This window comes from Rhincodon typus, chromosome 29 (genome assembly GCF_021869965.1).
Source record: "Rhincodon typus isolate 14 chromosome 29, sRhiTyp1.1, whole genome shotgun sequence".
In the NCBI taxonomy this organism is placed as follows: Eukaryota; Metazoa; Chordata; class Chondrichthyes; order Orectolobiformes; family Rhincodontidae; genus Rhincodon; species Rhincodon typus.
In genome coordinates, this window is record NC_063360.1 from 36,913,128 (window position 1) to 36,931,713 (window position 18,586).

The window sequence follows — 18,586 nt, forward strand, 5'->3', positions numbered from 1 at the left end:
ACAGTGCGGCGCTCCCTCGGCACTGACCCTCCCACAGTGCGGCGCTCTGTTGGTAGAGTCGTGCATCTAGAGAATTAAACAGTGTCAAGCTGTGGGAGAGGGAAGGAGATAGAAGCAGCTACTCATCATTCTGCCCTTGCAAGGAAAAGAAACATTTGGACATCAGGAGAATTTATTCTCTCCAGTTTGGTCCAATTCTGCTCTAATCTGGGAGGTTTGGAGTGGGGGAGGTTTGAGTCTCAACGAGAGGAGCACTCCACGTCTCTCGGACCATCCCAAACCTGTTCTCGAGATGGGTGCTACTCTATTGTGTGGCTTTGTCTGGTTAACAGTGATCGTCTGATCCACCACAGAGGGACAATGCTGCTTACTGTCAGCGTCTGTACAGAACATGCTGCAGATCGCTCAGCTATCTAGCCACTTGCGCCCCCCACCTCCCACCCCATGGCAGCACCCCCGCACCCAGCTTTGTCAGCTCACCTTGTTGGAGGCCATCTCACTGACAGAATGCCTCGTGTGAAGCGTCTCGAGTTGATCCAAACACCAGTCCAGTTCCTCCAGGGTCTCGGAAGCCAGTTTGCTCTCCTCTGAAGACAGACAGACAGACACACAGACGTTGAGGTACTCCACAGACCACTGACCCCCCTTCCAGAAGAACCTGTGCCCGTGGTGCAACCCAGGGTGGCCTTGGACAGCCCCCTGCCCGAGCATGCCCCTTCATCTCTCAGCTGCAGGGCACTGGTTGAAGGCCTTGCTACATCTCCTCAGTGCCAAGGTGATAAGGGCAAAAGCCCTTCCTGTATTGAGGCTGACTTTTCCATGTACAAGTTGTCGAAATCCAAGGCTTGAAGGTGTTACTCAATGTCTAAAACTCCCAAAACGCACACTGCAGTTCCTGTCTGCGCATTGATCTCGGATCCCCTGCAAGCTCAGGAACTGCACGTATTTAAAAGTGCTGTTTAGAAACATTTTAACACCTGCGCCCCTTGCTCCCTCATTTTCTTCTCTGCTTTTTCATTCATTCAGTCTCTTATCAATTTTGTTGCTCTGCTTTCCGTTTGGGTTTGAGAATGAGCAGTAAGTTTGAGCTGTGTCAGGTCATTTAGAGAACAGGCGCTCCCGAATGGCTTAGTGACTGAATGAGAAGCCTATTTCCAACCCTTGATCAGAGGGGAGATCCCAAAATCCTACAGCCCCCTTCCTGAAACCTGCAGCTGGTACTGGCTTCTTGTGAATGAGTAGTTTGTTGGAAAATCTGACATGGAGCAGTATGGATTGGGGGATTCAGAACTGCCTTTGGGAACCACTGAGCCATTGGAGCTTTCTAACACCTGGGGCAAAGTGGGCAGTCCAAGGTGGTTATGATGGATGTGTCACGTAGGCTGGGAAAGCCTGGAGTTTGATTCGCTGTCTGTGGAACGTTAGCATACCTCGGTCAAGGCAGTGAGAAAGGCTGGGAGTAGAAAGCTTACTGTTGGATTCAGAAGCTTCAAGCTCTGGGTTGTTAGGCAAGTATATGAACACAAGAACTAGAAGCAGAAACTGACCATTCATCTCTGCTCTGTCATTCGATAAGGTCATGGCTGTTTGTCTTTCAAATTTCGCATTCACACCCCCTCCTGACTCCCCTGCCTGACAATAATCTATGCACTTCTGTCTTAAAAATACTCAATGACCTTCTCCACTGCTTCCGACTCAAAGTTCCAAAGCCACATAAGCCCTCTGAGAGAAAATAATTCTCCTCATCTCTATCCTGAAAGGGTGACCTCTAGGTCTGGACTGACCCACAACAGGAAACATCTTTTCTCTGTCCACCTTGTCAAGGCTATTCAGGATCTTATGCACTTCAGTCAATCACCCCTCACTCTTCTAAACTCAATGGAAACAAATCCAGTCTGTCCAACCTCCTCTCATAAGTCAACAGACTCATTTCAGGCATCAACCTCATGGCTATTCTCCTTCGGGTGTGAGAGGAATGAGAACATGAGAAGTGAGAGCAAGAGAAACCTCACAGCATGTCAGATCTGCTCTGCCATTCATCACCATGCTTGGTCTAGGGCTTCAACTCCACTTTCCCACCCATTCCCAATATCCCTGGATTCTTTCAGCCACACACAGTGGTCTATTGCTGCCTCAAATCTACTCAGTCATAGAGCTGTACAGGATGGAAACAGACCCTTCGGTCCAACTTGTCCATACCAACCAGATATCCTAAGTTAATCTAGTCCTATTTGCCAACATTTGGCCCATACCCCTCTAAACCCTCCCTATTCATATACCCATCCCGATGCCTTTTAAATGTTGTAATTGTACCAGTCTCCACCACTTCTTCTGGCAGCTCATTCCATACACCCACCACCTTCTGCATAAAACAGTTGCCCCCCAGGTCCCTTTTAAATCTTTCTCCTCTCACCATAAACCTACGCCCTCTAGTTTTGGACTCCCCTACCCTGGGGAAAAAACCTTGGCTGTTCATCCTATCCATACCCCTCATGATTTTATAAACCTCTATAAGGTCACCCCTCAGCCTCTGACGCTCCAGGGAAAATAGACCCAGCCTATTCAGCCTCTCCCTGTAGCTCAAGCCCTCCAACCCTGGCAACATTCTTGTAAATCTTTTCTGAATCCTTTCAAGTTTCACAACATCCTTCCTATAGCAGGGAGACCAGAATTGAACACAGTATTCCAAAAGTGTCCTAACCTATGTCCTATATGGCCGCAATGTGACCTCCCAATTCCAATACTCAATGCACTGACCAATAAAGGCAAGTGTACCAAACGCCTTCTTCATTATTTTGTCTACTGCAACTCCACTTTCTAGAAACAATGAACCCACACTTCATTCATTGTTTGTTTGGCAGCAGTGACCTTACCATTAAGGGTATGTCCTGCCCTCATCATATTTGAAGTTTCCACAAACCTCTGGGATAAAGAATTCTGAAGATTCACCACCCTCCGAGTGAAGAACGTTTCCTCATCTCAGTCCAAAATGATCAGCCCCTTTATCTTGAGACTATGAAGTTGTGTTCTAGTTTCCCCAGTGAGGGGTAACAACCTCTCATTGTCTACTTAGAGAATCTTAGCTGTTTTCATGGAAATCTCCTGTTATTCTTCGAAACTCCAGAGGAAATGGAAAAAAATCTGTTCAGCTTCTAAGCTACAGGGCAAATTTCTGACCCCATGGACCAGTCTAATGAACTCTCATTGTACTACATCCAAGGCAAATATATCCTTCCTTTGAAAGTGTGCACAGTATTCTGGGTGGAGCCTCACCAATAACCTATATAACTGGAGCAAAACATGTTCAATGTTGTACCCCAATCTCCTTGCAAATAGGCCATACCATTTGCCTTGCACGTGGCTTCTTGTGCCTATGTGTTAACTCTTTCCCTGTGTAATGGGCAATGAGACCTAGGTGTCTTGATGGAACAGTTGCTGAAGGTTGGTATGCAGATGCAGCAGGCAGTGAGAAAAACCAGTGACATGCTGGCCTTCATTGTGAGAATTGAGTATCGGAGTAAGGATGTCTTGCTGCAGTTATACAGGGCCTTGGTGATGTCACACCTTGAGTATTGTGTGCAGTTTTCATCTCCTAGTCTGAGCAGGGACATTCTTGCTATTGAAAGAGTCCAGCAAAGGTTCACCAGACTGATTCCCAGGATGGCAGGACTGACATATCAGGAAAGACTGGATCGACTGGGCTTTTATTCGCTGGAATTTAGAAAAATGAGGGGGGATCTCATGGAAACATAGAAAATCCTGATGGGACTGGACAGGCTAGATGGAGGAAGAATGTTTCCAATGTTGGAAAAGTCCAAAAATAGGGGTCACAGTCTAAGTATAAGGGGTAAGCCATTCAGGACTGAGACGAGGAAGAATTTCTTCACTCGGAGAGTTGTGAACCTGTGGAATTCTCTCCCACAGGAAGCTGTTGGGGCCACTTCATTAGTTATATTCAAGAGGGAGCTGGATGTGGCCATTGCGAGTAAAGGGATCAAGGTGTATGGAGAGAAAGTGGGAATGGGATACTGAGATTGCATGATCAGCCATGATCGTATTGAATGTTGATGCAGGCTGAACGGGCCAAATGGCCCACTCCTGCTCCTGTTTTCTATGTTTCTATGTTCCTTGTACACCCAAGTCCCTCCACACATCAACATTTACAAACTTCTCGCCTTTATTAGGACCAAAATAAATAACTTTGTATTTCTTCACATTAAGCTGCACGGATGTCCAAGGAGAGGAGATGCCTGAAGATTGCAGTGCTGAGGGATAGTCACATTTACCTAAGCAGGGCAGGGCTGTTGTTACAGGGCAGCCTATACTATAGTGAGATCGAGAGTCATTAACAGGATAAGAAAAGAAAAAGCTGTTTCATCCAAAAACTACAAAAAGCTGAGATGAAGAACAAAGCAGCCAGAAAGAAGAGACAAGAAATGAAAAAAAGGAGGACAGAAAATGTCTCAGCAAAAGTTTGTATTGTATGTATAACTAAATACTCACAGAACAATTACAGAATAAAATTTCCTAGGAATGCATGAGAGATACTAGCACAAGTGACTAAAAATGTTATTGGACAGATATTTTAAACTGGAGGAGGTGCAGGGAAAAATATATGAGTCCTGCTATGACAATGTCATCTACAGGAGATTGTGATGAAATCTGTCAGGATTTACATTGTTTACTCTGTTCAAAACAATATGAGCCATGTCCCTCAAGCTTAAGAAACTCCCCCATTATCTGATCAAAACCCAAGAAAACACCCCTGCCTCAGCCTTGTGCAAAATGAGAGATAATTATTTTACCACTTACAGAATGCTTCATTCTGAATCTTTGGTGGTCCATCATTCTTTATAAAGGCGTCTCTACCTCTACACTATCACCCAACAAACACTCCCAGGATAAGGACAGCATGGGGTTTGATACAAAGTAAGGGTCCCCCTGCAGTGCCCCCATCAAACACTCCTAGGACAGGAACAGCGTGTCGTTAGATACAGAGTAAAGCTGCCACTACACTGTCCCCCATCAAGCTCTGGGATCTCCTCCCAACGCGGTCACCTCTTTCTTTAAGAATACACCCACCCCAAAATTAAAAGCCCCCTCAACACTTTACTAATATCTCCTTCTCTGGTTTGCTCTCTGTTTCTCTGCATTATCGTGTCATTGCTGCTGATTGAATAAAGGCGGATAAAGGAGAATTGTAATAGTCAGCAAGACTCAGTAAAATGTCATGTTCCTGAACATTTTAAACACAAGGAAATGCCATACAATGAATTGGAAGGTGACAAAGGAGAAAAGAAACGGGACAAAGTGGCAGGATAACTATGTGCAGTCTCATCTGGACAACTCCTGGAAATGGCTCATTTCAGGAGACAGCAATCTTTTCGTTTTCCTGTCCTTCCTTCTCTAATCCTTCCCTCTCACACTTCCTTTCTCTAGCTCCCACAGTACTCTCTTGCTCTGTCTCTGAATCAGACTTAACAAACAACATTGCAAAGATATTGCCATGGTGAGTAACAGGCCTGCTAGCTGGATCTCCTCTTAGAATCCATAACCTCATTAGCAGGGAACTGGTTACCATCCAGGAGAAGGAAAGACCCTGAGGATCTGGGAAATCCTCCTACAGGATCACCATGGTAAGCAGCCATTCAAGTGTGGGAGTCCTTTAACTGCCGAGGAGGTTCCCATGCAGATGCTACTGAGCAAGATCCCAGAAGTAACTTTAACTCCCTGGGCCAGGGTGTGACCCCACAACGTTCTGACTCTGGGGAGAGAATTCTTCCCATGAAGACACCAGCTGATACCAGAGGGATGTAGTCCCTAATGCAGAGATTGACTTTAAGCTCCTTGGGTTTATTTCAAACACCAGAACGAATAATTGCTCAATTAAGGTTGTGCGTCTTGATTGACTAGGCACAGTGCAGGCCATTATGTATACTTAGTAGGCAGCCTGACCCACTCCCGTGGGAGCCATTAGCTGCATTATCACAGACGGGCAACTGTCGAGTGAGAAGCAGAGAGACAGCTCTCAGTTATAATTGTTCACTTTGCCAAAACTGAGAGCCAAGGTCTTGTTAATTTTTCTCAGGGGACCAGTCCAGGGAGAAGCTTTCAGAGAAATGGGGAGACTTGTGGGGTTTGTCTTGGAACAAACTTCATAAACAGTTAGCTTCACGTGGACTGTATAGGACCAGACAGATTTGAGATTTCTTAGAAAGGTCTACTTGTAGTCAGTACGGAAGGGGAATGTCCAGCTTTCACCTTTATGCTGAGGGTTGGCTGTGCAGAGTGTAAGTGACTTTTAGAGATGTTAGGGAAAGGGACCCAGATTCTGGCTTTGAGTGAGAATCCCATGGTGGGGGCAGGGGTGGGGAGGGATGGCATCAGGATCGAGCCTGGCTGTGAGACTGGAATAAGCAAATATTTGACCTTGGGAGGCATTACAGATGTTTGTACTCCTTTCCTCACTTGATACATACAGACACACACTCACCAGCATAGGTTTAGTGGACAAAGATGATAGTAGGAACTCTGCATTTATTTCCTAGTCCCTAAACCAGAATGTTGAGATTTAACCACAGCCCCTCTGTCCCGTTTGTGCTTTTGGCTGAGGCTTATTAATTCAACAGCAGATTGTAACAGGTCAATTTCCTGGGCTGTGTGTCTTGGTCTCACATTCCAGACAATGCTTTCATCCAGAGCCACGTGCGGGGAGTACAGGAATGTTTAGTTCCACTATTTTTGTGCATTCATTCATGGGATGTGGGCATCATTGGCTGGACCAGCATTTACCGTCCATCCCTAATTGCCCTTCAGAAGGTAGGGGTGAGCTGCCTTCTTGAACTGCTGTAGTCCATCTGTCATGGGTACACTCACAGTGCCATTCGAGAGAAAGTACCAGGAGTTTGAGCCAGTGACAGAGAAGGAGCAGCAATACATTTCCAAGTTGGGATGGTCAGCAGCTTGGAGGGAGCCTGCAGAGGGTAGTGGCTCCTATGTATCTGCTGGTCTTCTCGTTCGAGGTAGGAGAGATTGTGGGTTTGGGAGGTGCTGTGAAAGGAGCCTTGGCCTGTTGCTGCCGAGCACCTTTTGGATGGCATAGTGCATCAGGGGTGGACAGGGTGAATGTTGGAGGTGGCGGATGTGGTAATTCCCAAATCTGAAACAAAGAACTGCACTCGCTGGAGATACGAAACAAGAACAGAAGTTGCTGGGAGAAACTCAGCAAGTCTGGCAACATCCATGGAGAGAGAAACACGGGTTAAAGTTTCGAGTCCAGTGACCCTTCTTCAGTGTCCTGGACTGGCAACGTCAACTCTGCTTTCTCTCCACAGATGCTGCCAAACCTGCTGAGGTGATTCCTGACCCACCGTTTTTCTGCCCTGTCCCTTTAAATGAGGGGAAGGATTATTCCGATCGAATTCTCTGGTGGGCAAGGAGCCGAGAGGATAACATGTGGCACTTTATTCACAGCAATCACCGTGATGACTCAACACCGCAAACAGCCAGGGTTTAGCTGGGGCACTGCACATGGTGAGCACTGTAAATAACCAAACCAAGTCCGTGAGCTTTCAGCCCGAGAGTTCTCCCAAAGGATACCCTTTTACACAAGGTTAGGCACATTGATTAATAATGGCCGAGCACAGCTCAGGTGCAGGAAAGGGTTAAATGGGCATTGAAGGTCAGCGAAAGATGATGGAGTGACTGCTTTGGGGGTGGGGAACTGGCATCATGAGCAAACAGCTGGGGAGCAGGGAGCCAGCGGCTGCAGCTTTTATTAATGGTCCTTTGCTGACGTCAATGGGATGGTTTGCATACTCACTGCGGCATGAGAGACAGCCCTGAGTGGGCTCCCCAGGTACATTAACAGATGGTGCTAGGAAAAACTCGACATGGAGTCAAGAGCTTAGGACATGGACTGCACTCCAGAGGCTGTGGAGCGTCACCAACCTCCTCACAGGCTTTCACGAATCCATGGGGCAGCTGACTCGAATTCAGGATAGGGAATCTCACATCTGAACACCTAGCTTGCTCAGACAGTAACAGTCTCACTTTGAGCCAGAATGTACAAGTCACACTTCTAAAATCCGGGCTGGCACTCTGAATGCAGTACAGAGGGAGGGCAGCACGGTTCAAGGAGCTGCCTTTCAGGTGAGCTGTTAAATGAGGACCCTGTCTGCGTTCTGAGGGGGGGTGGGGATGTAAAAGATCCCAGAGTCACTATTCCAGGGAAAACTGGGGGATGGCTCAGTGGTTAGCACTGCTACCTCACAGTCCCAGGGGCCTGCGTTCAATTCCAGCCTTGGGTGACATTCTGTGTGAAGTTTGTGCGTTCTCTGTGTGTGCGTGGGCTTCCTCTGGGTGCTCCAGTTTCCTCCCACAGTCCAAAAACATGCACGATAGGATGGATTTGCCATGCTAAATCACCCACAGTGTCCACGGATGTGCAGGCTAGGTGGATTAGCCATGGCAAATACAGGGTTACAGGGTTACGTTAGGATGCTGGGTTTGGGTGGGATGCTCTTTGGAAGGTCAGTGTGGACTCAATGGGCTGAATGGCCTGCTTCCACACTCTAGGGATTCTATGAGTAGGGGAAGTATTCCAAATGTGTTTGAGTCAAACCAACACTAAAACAGATGCTCTTGTCAATTAGCACATTGCTATTCTGGGATCTTGCTGTGTGTAAACTCGTTACTGCAGTTTCTGCATTGCTATAGTGCCTAAAACTCAAAGCAAAGTGGTTGTAAAGTGCTTTGGGACCCCCCTCGATTGTGAGAGGTGATATACGAAAGCAAGTCCTTCATTCAGTTGAAGCTATGTAGAAGTTTCTGTTTAAGCTGCTTTCTTGTTTCCCATAGCAACAAAGTGGGTGGAATTAATATTAAATGCATGAATTTTCAGAATTGGGTGCTTTACAAATGTAGTGGGTGGTGGAAGTGCCTGCTCAGTGAGAGAATACAGGGGAGGACAAAACAGTGGAATTGTACCACTGCTGGGCACCTAAACAATCTCAGAGCAGCTTCCCCACTTTAATGGCCACCGTTATACTTTCTCTGTGCAATCTACACAGTCACAGATGGAGACCATTTGGCCCATCAAGCCTGCACCAGCCTCTGGGCATTATGACTTTGTGCCATTTTTCTTCCTTTCCCCAGAAACCTGCACTTCCTTTTGTATCGAAGCAATTATCTAATGACCTTGTGAGTGCTTCTGTGGGTTTTCCTTCTCACATGATGTTACCCTGAAAGGATAAATCTCTGTCGTATGCTAAACAGGGGGAAGGTGCTTTTAAAATCACTGTTTAGGCTCTGGTGGGAATACTGCGTCCAGGTTCTGGGCTCTACACTTTCAGAAGGATGTGCAGGCTTTGGAGAGGGCGCAGAGGAGATTCACCAGCATACTGCAAGGGATGAGGGACTTCACTTACATTGAGACTGGAGAAGCAGGAATGATTGAATCATAAAATTTTACAATACAGAAAGGAGTCATTTGGCCCCTTGTACTTGCTCCCAAAAGTGCTACCCAGCTAGTCCCATCCACCAGCCCTATCTCCCTAGCCCTCTAACTTCATCCCTTTCAGCTCTCTTTTGAAACCTCCTATGGAATCTGCCTCCACCACTGTCCCAGGCAGTGCATTCCAAATCCTAACACTCTCTGAGTAAAGAAGTTTTTCTTCATCTCACTCCCAGTATTCTTGCTGACAATCTGGAAATTGTGATCCCATGTTACTGACATACTGACTGGAGAAAACAGAATATCCTTCTTTATCCTGTCAAAATTGTTCATAATTTTGAACGCCTCAATAGGGCCACCTCTTAATCTTCTCTGCTCCAAGGAGAATAAGTCCAATCTCTGTAATCTTCTGTTGTACCTAAAATCCCTTATTCCTGGTATCATTCTAGTAAATCTCCTATGAATTCTCTCCAGGGTTTTAACAGCCTTCCCTAAATAATGTGGCCAGAACTGAACACAATATTCAAATGTGGTCTGATCAATGATTTGTAGAGGTGCAGCATCACTTCCTTGCTTTTATACTCTACATCTCTATTTATGAACCCAAGGATCCTGTAATAACTGTTTCTCCTTGCCTGGCCACCTTCAGAGTATTATGCACATGAGCCCTGAGGTCCCTGTGCTCTTGTACTTCCCCCAAAAGTTGTTCCTTTTCTAGCAGAGATGGTTGAATAGAGGTGTTCCAAATTATAAACTTGATAGAGAGTGAATAAGGAGAACTGTGCCCTGGCAGGAGGGTCAATAACCCTAGAGTGGTAGTTGAGGGGAATACTTTCCCATCGTAACACAGAGAGTTGTTGTGAACTGAAACATGCAGTCCGAAAGAGTAAGGAAATTAGATTCAACAGCAACTTTCAAAAGAGAACTGGATAAAAATTTTAAAAAATGAGAAGTTTACAGTGCTGCCAGGGAGTGGACAGCTCTTTCAAAGGTCCAGCACCAACATAATGGGACAAATGGTTGAAATAGAACCCCACGCACTGCCATCTCTTACTGACAAGGCTTCCTGCAGTTCTGAAGCTTAAAGAACTCAATTTACAGTACACATTCTCAAACCGATCAATTTCACTGACTTCTGCTGCTGTTTGCAGCCTCTAGTCTTCCCGTCCTGAGGATAACAGCACTTCCTGGAGATCAGGGAAATGAAGCTTTCTTCAGGGACAACCCAAGGCAACAGAGTGTCACAGGCTATACACTGCACAGTGACAGGTTGGGGGTATGCAACCCCAACCACCCTGCACTCCAGCCCCCCTCCCATTCCCCCTCACCCCCAAACCCCCCAACCCGTGTCCATACACATACACCTCCCAGGGAGACTGGGAGGCTCAGGTCTGGAAACAGCCAAACTGACACACACACACGACCCCTTCACTCACCTGATATGAGCGACCGGCAGATTCCCGAGGCGCATCCTGTTTTCCGTCTGTGAACAGAAAAAGTACAAAGACAGGATCAGAGGCCAGCTCATCATCGCAGCTCGACATCGTGCTCTCAGGTCAATATCAATGAAGGAGCTCATTTAACAACTGGGTGAAGGAAATGGTTAATTCAGCATCTGAGCTCAGCAGTCTCCTCTCAATTCTCAAACACAGGTAACAGCATGGCAATAGCTTCAGGGTAAAGCTTCCTCTACACTTTCCCTGTCAAACACAGGTACAGCATGGGGACAGTTTCAGCTTAAAGCTCTCTCTACCCTATCCCTGTCAAATACAGGTATAGCACAGGGATAGTTTCAGAGTAAAGCTCACGCTACACTGTCCCCAAACACAGGTACAGCACAAGGATAATTTCAGGGTAAAGCTCCCTCTACATTTTCTCTGTCGCACATGGGTGTAGAAGAGGGTTGGTATGCTAAGATTGCACTTAGCTGACAACATGGTGGTCTTCCTGCGAGTCACTGCCATTCAGCATTGCTGCACAATCCAGATTCTTCGAGCTTTGTCCCTCACTCTGTATGTGTATGCATGGTTGGCTTGTCTTACAACGGTCTCAGGTGGCTTCCACCCCTTTGCATTGTAGTAGCACCATGATTGGCAATGACACCAGCCAGGACAAAGCAGCCCCACTTGATTGGTATCACACCCACCAACATCCCACTCCCTCCACCACTGATGCTCGTTAACAGCAGTATATACCGTCTACAAGATGCACTGCAGAAATTCACCAAAGACCCTTCCAAACCCACGACCACTTCCATCAAGAAGGAGTCAAGTTCTCCGCCAAGCCACTCAAAATCCTGCCTTGGAAATATATCACTGTTTCTTCACTGCTGCAAGGTCAAATCCTGGAATTCCCTCCCTAAGGGCATTGTGGGATTACCTACAACACATGGACTGCAGCGGTTCAAGAAGGCAGCTCACCCCCACCTTCAGATGAGCAATAAATACTGTCCCAGCTGGCAATGCTCATTTCCCATGAGTGAATAAGAAAAAGATAGAGTAAAGCTCCCTCTTATCTTTTAAACAGCAAGCAAATGTCTCTCCACACTGTCCCCCATCAAACACTCCCAGGACAAGACAGCACAGGGTTAGAGAAGAGTAAAGCTCCCTCTAAGTTGTCCCCATCAAACACTCCCAGGGCAGGGACAGCACGGGGTTAGATACAGAATAAAGCCTCCTCTACACTGTCTCCATCAAACACCCCCAAGGCACGGACAGCATGGGGTTACATACAGAGTAAAGCTTCCTCTACACTGTCCCTATCAAACACTCCCAGGACAGAGGCAGTCTGAAACATCCCCTTGGAGGTGTAGTTTTGAGGTATGTCTACTCACGCATGTTGGAGGCCCAGGATGGCATTTCAGATACTAACCAATTCACCAAAACTAAAGTGGTCAATGTATACAAATTCCTGGAGTAATTACTGCTAAGAAGAATGTCCTCTCAAAATTCCAGAGGAAGGAAAAATTAATCCAGGGACGCGTTTATCAACCTGATTATCTTGTCCTCCTCTCACCCAGTGCCCATGCTTCACATTAACTAACAGAGAGCACCCAATGGCTTATTGACTGTGTAGGGCATCACAGCTCAGCTTTGTCCTGCCCTCCCACAATACTCACACTCACGTCAGTGTGTGCACCTAGCAGCAACCAGTGATTCAAGACCACGATCCTTAGCCGTTGTCCCCCTCTTTAATCAGAGCCTAGGGATGCGGTATTCCAACAGTGGTCATTTACAGGGTGACAGAGCAAGGAAAGTGAAGTCACAGATTAAGGTGCACCCCTTTCTGTGCGTACTACCACTTTTTACTGACCCATGACTATCACAGGGTGCTTGTTGGCGAATGGCCATTCCTTAATGAAATTGGAGGTTGTGGGAAGTCCATGAGAAATTGCACTATGTATGTCATTAAGGAGAGCAACCTAACCCTTTCATTCTCTGTAACTCCACCAAACTGAACCCCTTACTTGTTATTTGGAGGGTCTTGCAGATTCGCCAACGTAGCAAAGTTGTTCCTCACAGTCCGTAAACTAGCCAATACCTGAGGAAAGATAGCAAAAGTTAGTAAAAAGCTTGCATCAAGAACCAGGAGTAAATGAAAGGAAATTTCTCATGGAATCTCTGGGTTAAGGGCAAGAGGAAAGAACCCAACACTTTGGTTTTAAATTCTACCGAATACACGCCTAACCTGTTCAACATTTCCAAGGGGGGTCACAGGACCTGAAATGTTAACTCTGCTTTCTCTCTCTACAGATGCTGCCAGACCTGCTGAGATTCTCCAGCAATTTCTGCTTTTGTTTCCAACACTTTGAGTGGCTCCTGGGCTCAGTGGAATATCGGACTTTCAAACAGGAGGAGGCCATTCAGTTCTTTAAGCCTGACCAAGGTTTCAATATGATCATTTCAATTTGATTGTGAGCTCAGCTCCACTCTCCCGTATGAACCTTGTCCCTCTCGTCTATTAAAAATTTACTGATCTCAGCCTGGATGATATTTAATGTTTCAACTTTCCCTAGCTTCTGGAAAAGAGAATTCCACACTCGATCGACTCTCAGGAAAAAAAACTCCTCATTTTTGTCTTTAAAGGGAGGCCTTTTATTTCTGAACTATGTCCTCTAGTTCTCGTCTCTCCCATAAGAGGAAAGATCCTTCCTTCTGATATTCATCCTGTCCACTCCCCTCAGGATTATATATCTTTCAATGAGATCACCTCTCATGTTGTTAGACTCTACTGAAGACAGGCCTAACCTGTTCAACGTTTCTTCATTAAATAAATCTGTCATCCTCGGAATGAGTTGAATGAATTTTCTCTCAACTATTTCTAACAAAATTATATCTTTTTTCAAAAAGAGAGACTAATATTGTCCATGGATCTCTAGATGTGGTCTCACCAACTCTTTTACAGCTACAGTAAAAATTTCTTCTATTTATATTCCATTCCCCTTGCAATAAATGTCAATATTGCATTCGCCTTTCTAATCACTTTCTGTACCTGCATATCAACTTTTGTGATCATGCATCAGGACTCCCAGATCCCTCTGCATCACTGGGTTCAACAGTGTCTCTCCATTTAAGTTGTATACTGCTTTTCTATTCTTCCTACTAAAATTGACAGGTACAAATGCAGCCACGTCATACTCCATCTGCCAAATGTTTCCATTAACCAACCACATCCCTTTGCAGATAACTTACTTTCCTATCTTTCTTGATCTTACTGGCCAATTTAGCTACCATACAATTGGCCCCCTCATCCAAATCATTGATAAAGATTGTAAACAACAGTAAAATGTATATGTCCCATCACTCCTCCCTGTGGCACTTCAAGGTTGGCAATCTGAAACAAGACCCACTTATCATTACAGTCTGTTTCCTACTAGCTATCCAATCTCTATCCATGCTAATACGTTACCCCCACACCATGTGCTCTAACCTTGGGACACAACCTTTGATGTGGCAACTTATTAAAAGCTTTTTGGAAATCCAAGTATAGCACCTCTATAAAGTATAGATGTTACTCTGTCAAAAAAAACTCGACTAAATTCATGAAATGTGATTCCCTTTCTCAAAGTCACAGCGAAAGTCGGCCTGGTCACATCACAGCTTTCGATGTATCCTGCTTTGACCATCCTTAAAATGAATTTTAGCACTATCCCTAAGACAGATGTTGAGTTAACTGGCTCAGACTTTGCTGCTTTCTGTTTCCCTCCCTTCTTGAAGAAACGGGTTATATTGTCTATTTTCCAATCTGCTGTGACCCTCCCAGAATCGAAGAAATTTTGGGCGATTATAATCATTGCATTTACTACCTGTACTCCTAATTCCTTCAAGATTTTAGGGTTCAGACTCTCAACTCCTAGGGACTTATGAGCCTTTAGGTTCAGTAGTTTTCCCTACGCCATTTCCCTGGTGATGGAATGCTCCTTTCTCCCTTACTACTCTCGATTTTTGTTGATCTTTTGGAAGTTTTCTACACAAGGATGGACACAAAATACCTGTGCGCACATAAGAGGCCCCCATTGAGTAATGGTTTTGGGGGTGGAGGGGGGCAACTGATGCCAGAGGAACCCGGAGACCAGGTTCTCTGGAAGTGAGCAAGAGCTATCATCCTTAGCTGCATGAACAAGCTGTCCCCTTGAATCAATGCCGTATGTGGCCTGCCTTCTTCACCCAGAGGCCCCATATCACGCCCCGATCTCCTCTTCCCTGAAGCAGAGCAGTAGTAATGTCACTAGATTAGCAATCCACAACCCCAGGCTAATGTTCTGGGACTATGGGTTCAAATCCCACCATGGGGGATGGTGAAATTTCAGTACAGATCTGAAATTAAAAAGTAGCTTAACGGTCACCATGTAACCATCGGTGATTCTTGTGGAAACCCAGCTGGTTCACTAACGTCCTTTAGAGAAGGAAATAGACCACCCTTACAATCTCTGAGCCACATTGACTCCAGATCGACAGCAGAGTGGTCAGCTCCTACTGTCCTCTGTGTAATCAGGGATGGGCAATAAATTATTATCAAATCAGTGATGCCCAGAGCCATGAATCAATTTAATAAAACAACTTTCTTTCCTGAAGGATATTTGTGAGCACGAAGGTAGTTTACTGGCAACAGTTGTTGATGGTTTCACAGTCAACACTGCTCAGACAAATTTCAATTTGCAGATGTATTAATTGAATTTAAATTCCAATGCTGCCAAGAGGAAATTCAGACTCACATGGCCAGAGCATTAGCTTGGGACTCTAGATTACTAGTCTACTGACGATACCACAAAAACAGCATCACCCCATTCCCATGCAAGTTAAATAGTCAATAAACAGGAAGAGTCGAAATTCAAAGAAACTGAGCAGCTCAGGCCCGCAGATCAGTCATAGGTAGCAGTATGATACACAGTTAAAATCAAAAAGACAAATAGACAGGTTATGAGAAGATATAATATAAACAAGGTTTGCATTCCTGGAACACTAAGGAATCATTTGATTGAGGATGTTTGGATTTTAAAAGGAAACAATAATCAGAAGTTCTTTCCATTGGTGAATGGGTCTACTGTAACCTTTAAAAAAAGAGACACGCAGACCATTTATTCAAATATAGTGTGAAATGGTCTCAGACTAAAAGTAACAGAGACCGGCCGGTTTAATAACTGTTAACTTAGAGCTGGATAAAGTTATAAATGGATGTGGAGCCAAAGGAATGGAGTTAAATGGATGCTGAACAAGGAATGGGGCTAAATGGCTACTTTCTGTTACAACATGCTTATGTTCTCACTTTTTTTGGAGAGCAGATGGCCTGTGAAATAACCCAGTGCCAGGACCATCCTCAGGCCCTTCTCTGTGTCAACAAGCAGAGCTCTGAGTAATGAGCCAGGGACAGTGTGAGTGGAGAGTGAGAGGAGGGGAGAAGGAGCGAATGAATGAGGAGGTGTTGCTCTCTGTTCTGAAACATTTCCTCTTTATCAATCACTGGCAGATTGTTGATATCTTTTTAAATGACCATTGTGTACAAAGCATTCTAACAGTTTAGCAGCCAGTGACCTCAGCTGTGACACCATGCCTTCGCAATTCACTCATCAGGAGAGCATTTAAAATTTTTAGGAAACATTCTTTCTATTAAAGCTGAAGCACCATTGTTTTTTATTCTAGTTTGAGCTTATGCAGATTGAAATATGTGCAGAACTTAGGGCAATCAGTATTTAGATCAAACACTCCCAGGAAAGGGACAGCAAGGGGTTAGACACAGAATAAAGCCCTCTCTACACTTTTAAACTGAAAGTAAAATGAAAGTAAAGTTCCCTTGACACTGCCCCCATCAAACACTCCCAGGACAGGTGCCTTACGATGTTAGATACAGAGTAAAGCTGCCTCTACACTGTCCCCATCAAACACTCTCAGGACAGGGAGAGCACAGGGTTAGATACAGAGTAAAGCTTTCTCTACACTGTGCCCCATCAAACATTCCCAGGACAGGTACCTCATGGGGTTAGATACAGAGTAAATCTGCCTCTACTTTGTCCCCATCAAACACTCTCAGGACAGGGACAACACGAGGTTAGATACAGAGTAAAGCTTTCTCTACACTGTCCCCCATCAAACACTCCCAGGACAGGGACAGCATAGGGTTACATACAGAGTAAATCTGCCGCTACACTATCCCCCATCAAACACTCCCAGGACAGGGACAGCATGGGGTTAGATACAAAGTAAAGCTCTCTCTACACAGTCCCCCATCAAACACTCCCAGGACAGGGACAGCATGGGGTTAGATACAGAGTAATGTTAATAACATGCCATATCAGTGAACAAAATCCTCCACATGCCTCATTCTGTGACCCATTTCTGAAGGAATTTGTCTCATACACATCTGAAGTACCAGAGCCAATCAAACAGGACCTGCAACCCATCCACTTGCTACCGACGCATACACCCAGAGATATTCCTGGCTTCCTGCCTGGACCAGGGGTCCGGAATTCGTACATTCACTGGGTTACCTGTGGATAGTGAACTTCTGTAGGAGAGCCAGGAATACGTAGACGCGCACGCTCAGTCCAAGACTTTGGCCGAGCCGGTGCATCACCGTCAGCTTGCTCTCCAGCTTGCTGAGCAGCTTGCAGTTCTGTTTGAGATTCAGTCTGATGTTCAGTTTGATGCTCACTATTAGGCTCAGGTCCTTTATCGGATTTGTGTGTCAAACATGGGCAGCAACTTCTAAACATGTTCAACTGCGCTAAAAAGGGCCTGTGTTACCTAGCAACCTTCAAAATGAAGTAGTGTGCCAATTTCGGAGCCTACGATTGGCTTTTGGACCTCGCGGGCGGATTGTCGATTGTTCTGCAGTGGATAGGAACTGTCAATTAGAAGAATCTGAGCCAATCACAAGCTCGATTCTGTCATTCTCTTGGTGACACAAGAGTATTCTAATTGGTGTGTCACAAACTCATTCTTGAACTGGTTAAGGGATTGGCTGAAGACTGGGATCCAAAGGATATCCAGCACAGGCACAATGGGTCAAATAGCTTTCTGCATTGTATCAATCTATTACTCTCAACCATTCTAATTGTCTGGAAGTTTTTCCAATGTATTCTCCCTGGAATTTTCCCAGCCCAGTGGGCACATCCTTCAGGGTGGTGCTGGAACACAAGGAAATAAAAAACCTTCAGACTGATGCCCCACATGGCCCGCCCTCACTTCTTACTGTTTTATTTAGAAGCGAGGGCACTGTGGAAACAGTGGGCCATGTGGCTAAGCCAATTACTGAGGAACCTAGAGAGTAATTCACAAACAGACTGTAAACTCAGTGCGGGTTCCCCAAATCCCCCCACCCTGCTGTACTCACATCCTGGTCAATAAGAGGCTGGAGCTGCTCACTGGGTATGAGCACTTCATTTCAGAAAAAGACACGGCTTCTGCCTTCCTATCTCTCTCGCTGTGTGTTCTGTGACGGAGAGTGGAATTCTAGGAAAAGACATCTGCCCTAGCTCTGCTGTTGATGTTGGTCCAGTGCTTCCTACACAGCAGCTGTGTACCGACTGGTCAGAGAAACACAAAATCATTGAAATCTACAGCAGGGCTGAGGCTATTCTGTCTGTGATGAAAGGTGTATGTACTAATATTATTTTTGTTTGGAATTTGGATTTCA

The 18,586-nt window shown here is 45.5% G+C and overlaps 1 protein-coding gene across 5 annotated transcripts in view; it reads right to left on the reverse strand.

The window, feature by feature from the left end:
• Positions 1-18,586, reverse strand: part of LOC109921827 (cAMP-specific 3',5'-cyclic phosphodiesterase 4C-like) — a 271,818-nt gene that overhangs the window by 22,086 nt on the left and 231,146 nt on the right. For all 5 annotated transcript variants that reach the window (XM_048614248.1, XM_048614247.1, XM_048614250.1 and 2 more), the window contains 3 exons: positions 12,921-12,994; positions 10,891-10,937; positions 481-587 (listed from right to left, as the gene is read on the reverse strand). In XM_048614248.1, coding sequence (XP_048470205.1) covers positions 481-587; positions 10,891-10,937; positions 12,921-12,994 — 228 coding nt within the window. The remainder of the gene's footprint in view (positions 1-480; positions 588-10,890; positions 10,938-12,920; positions 12,995-18,586) is intronic.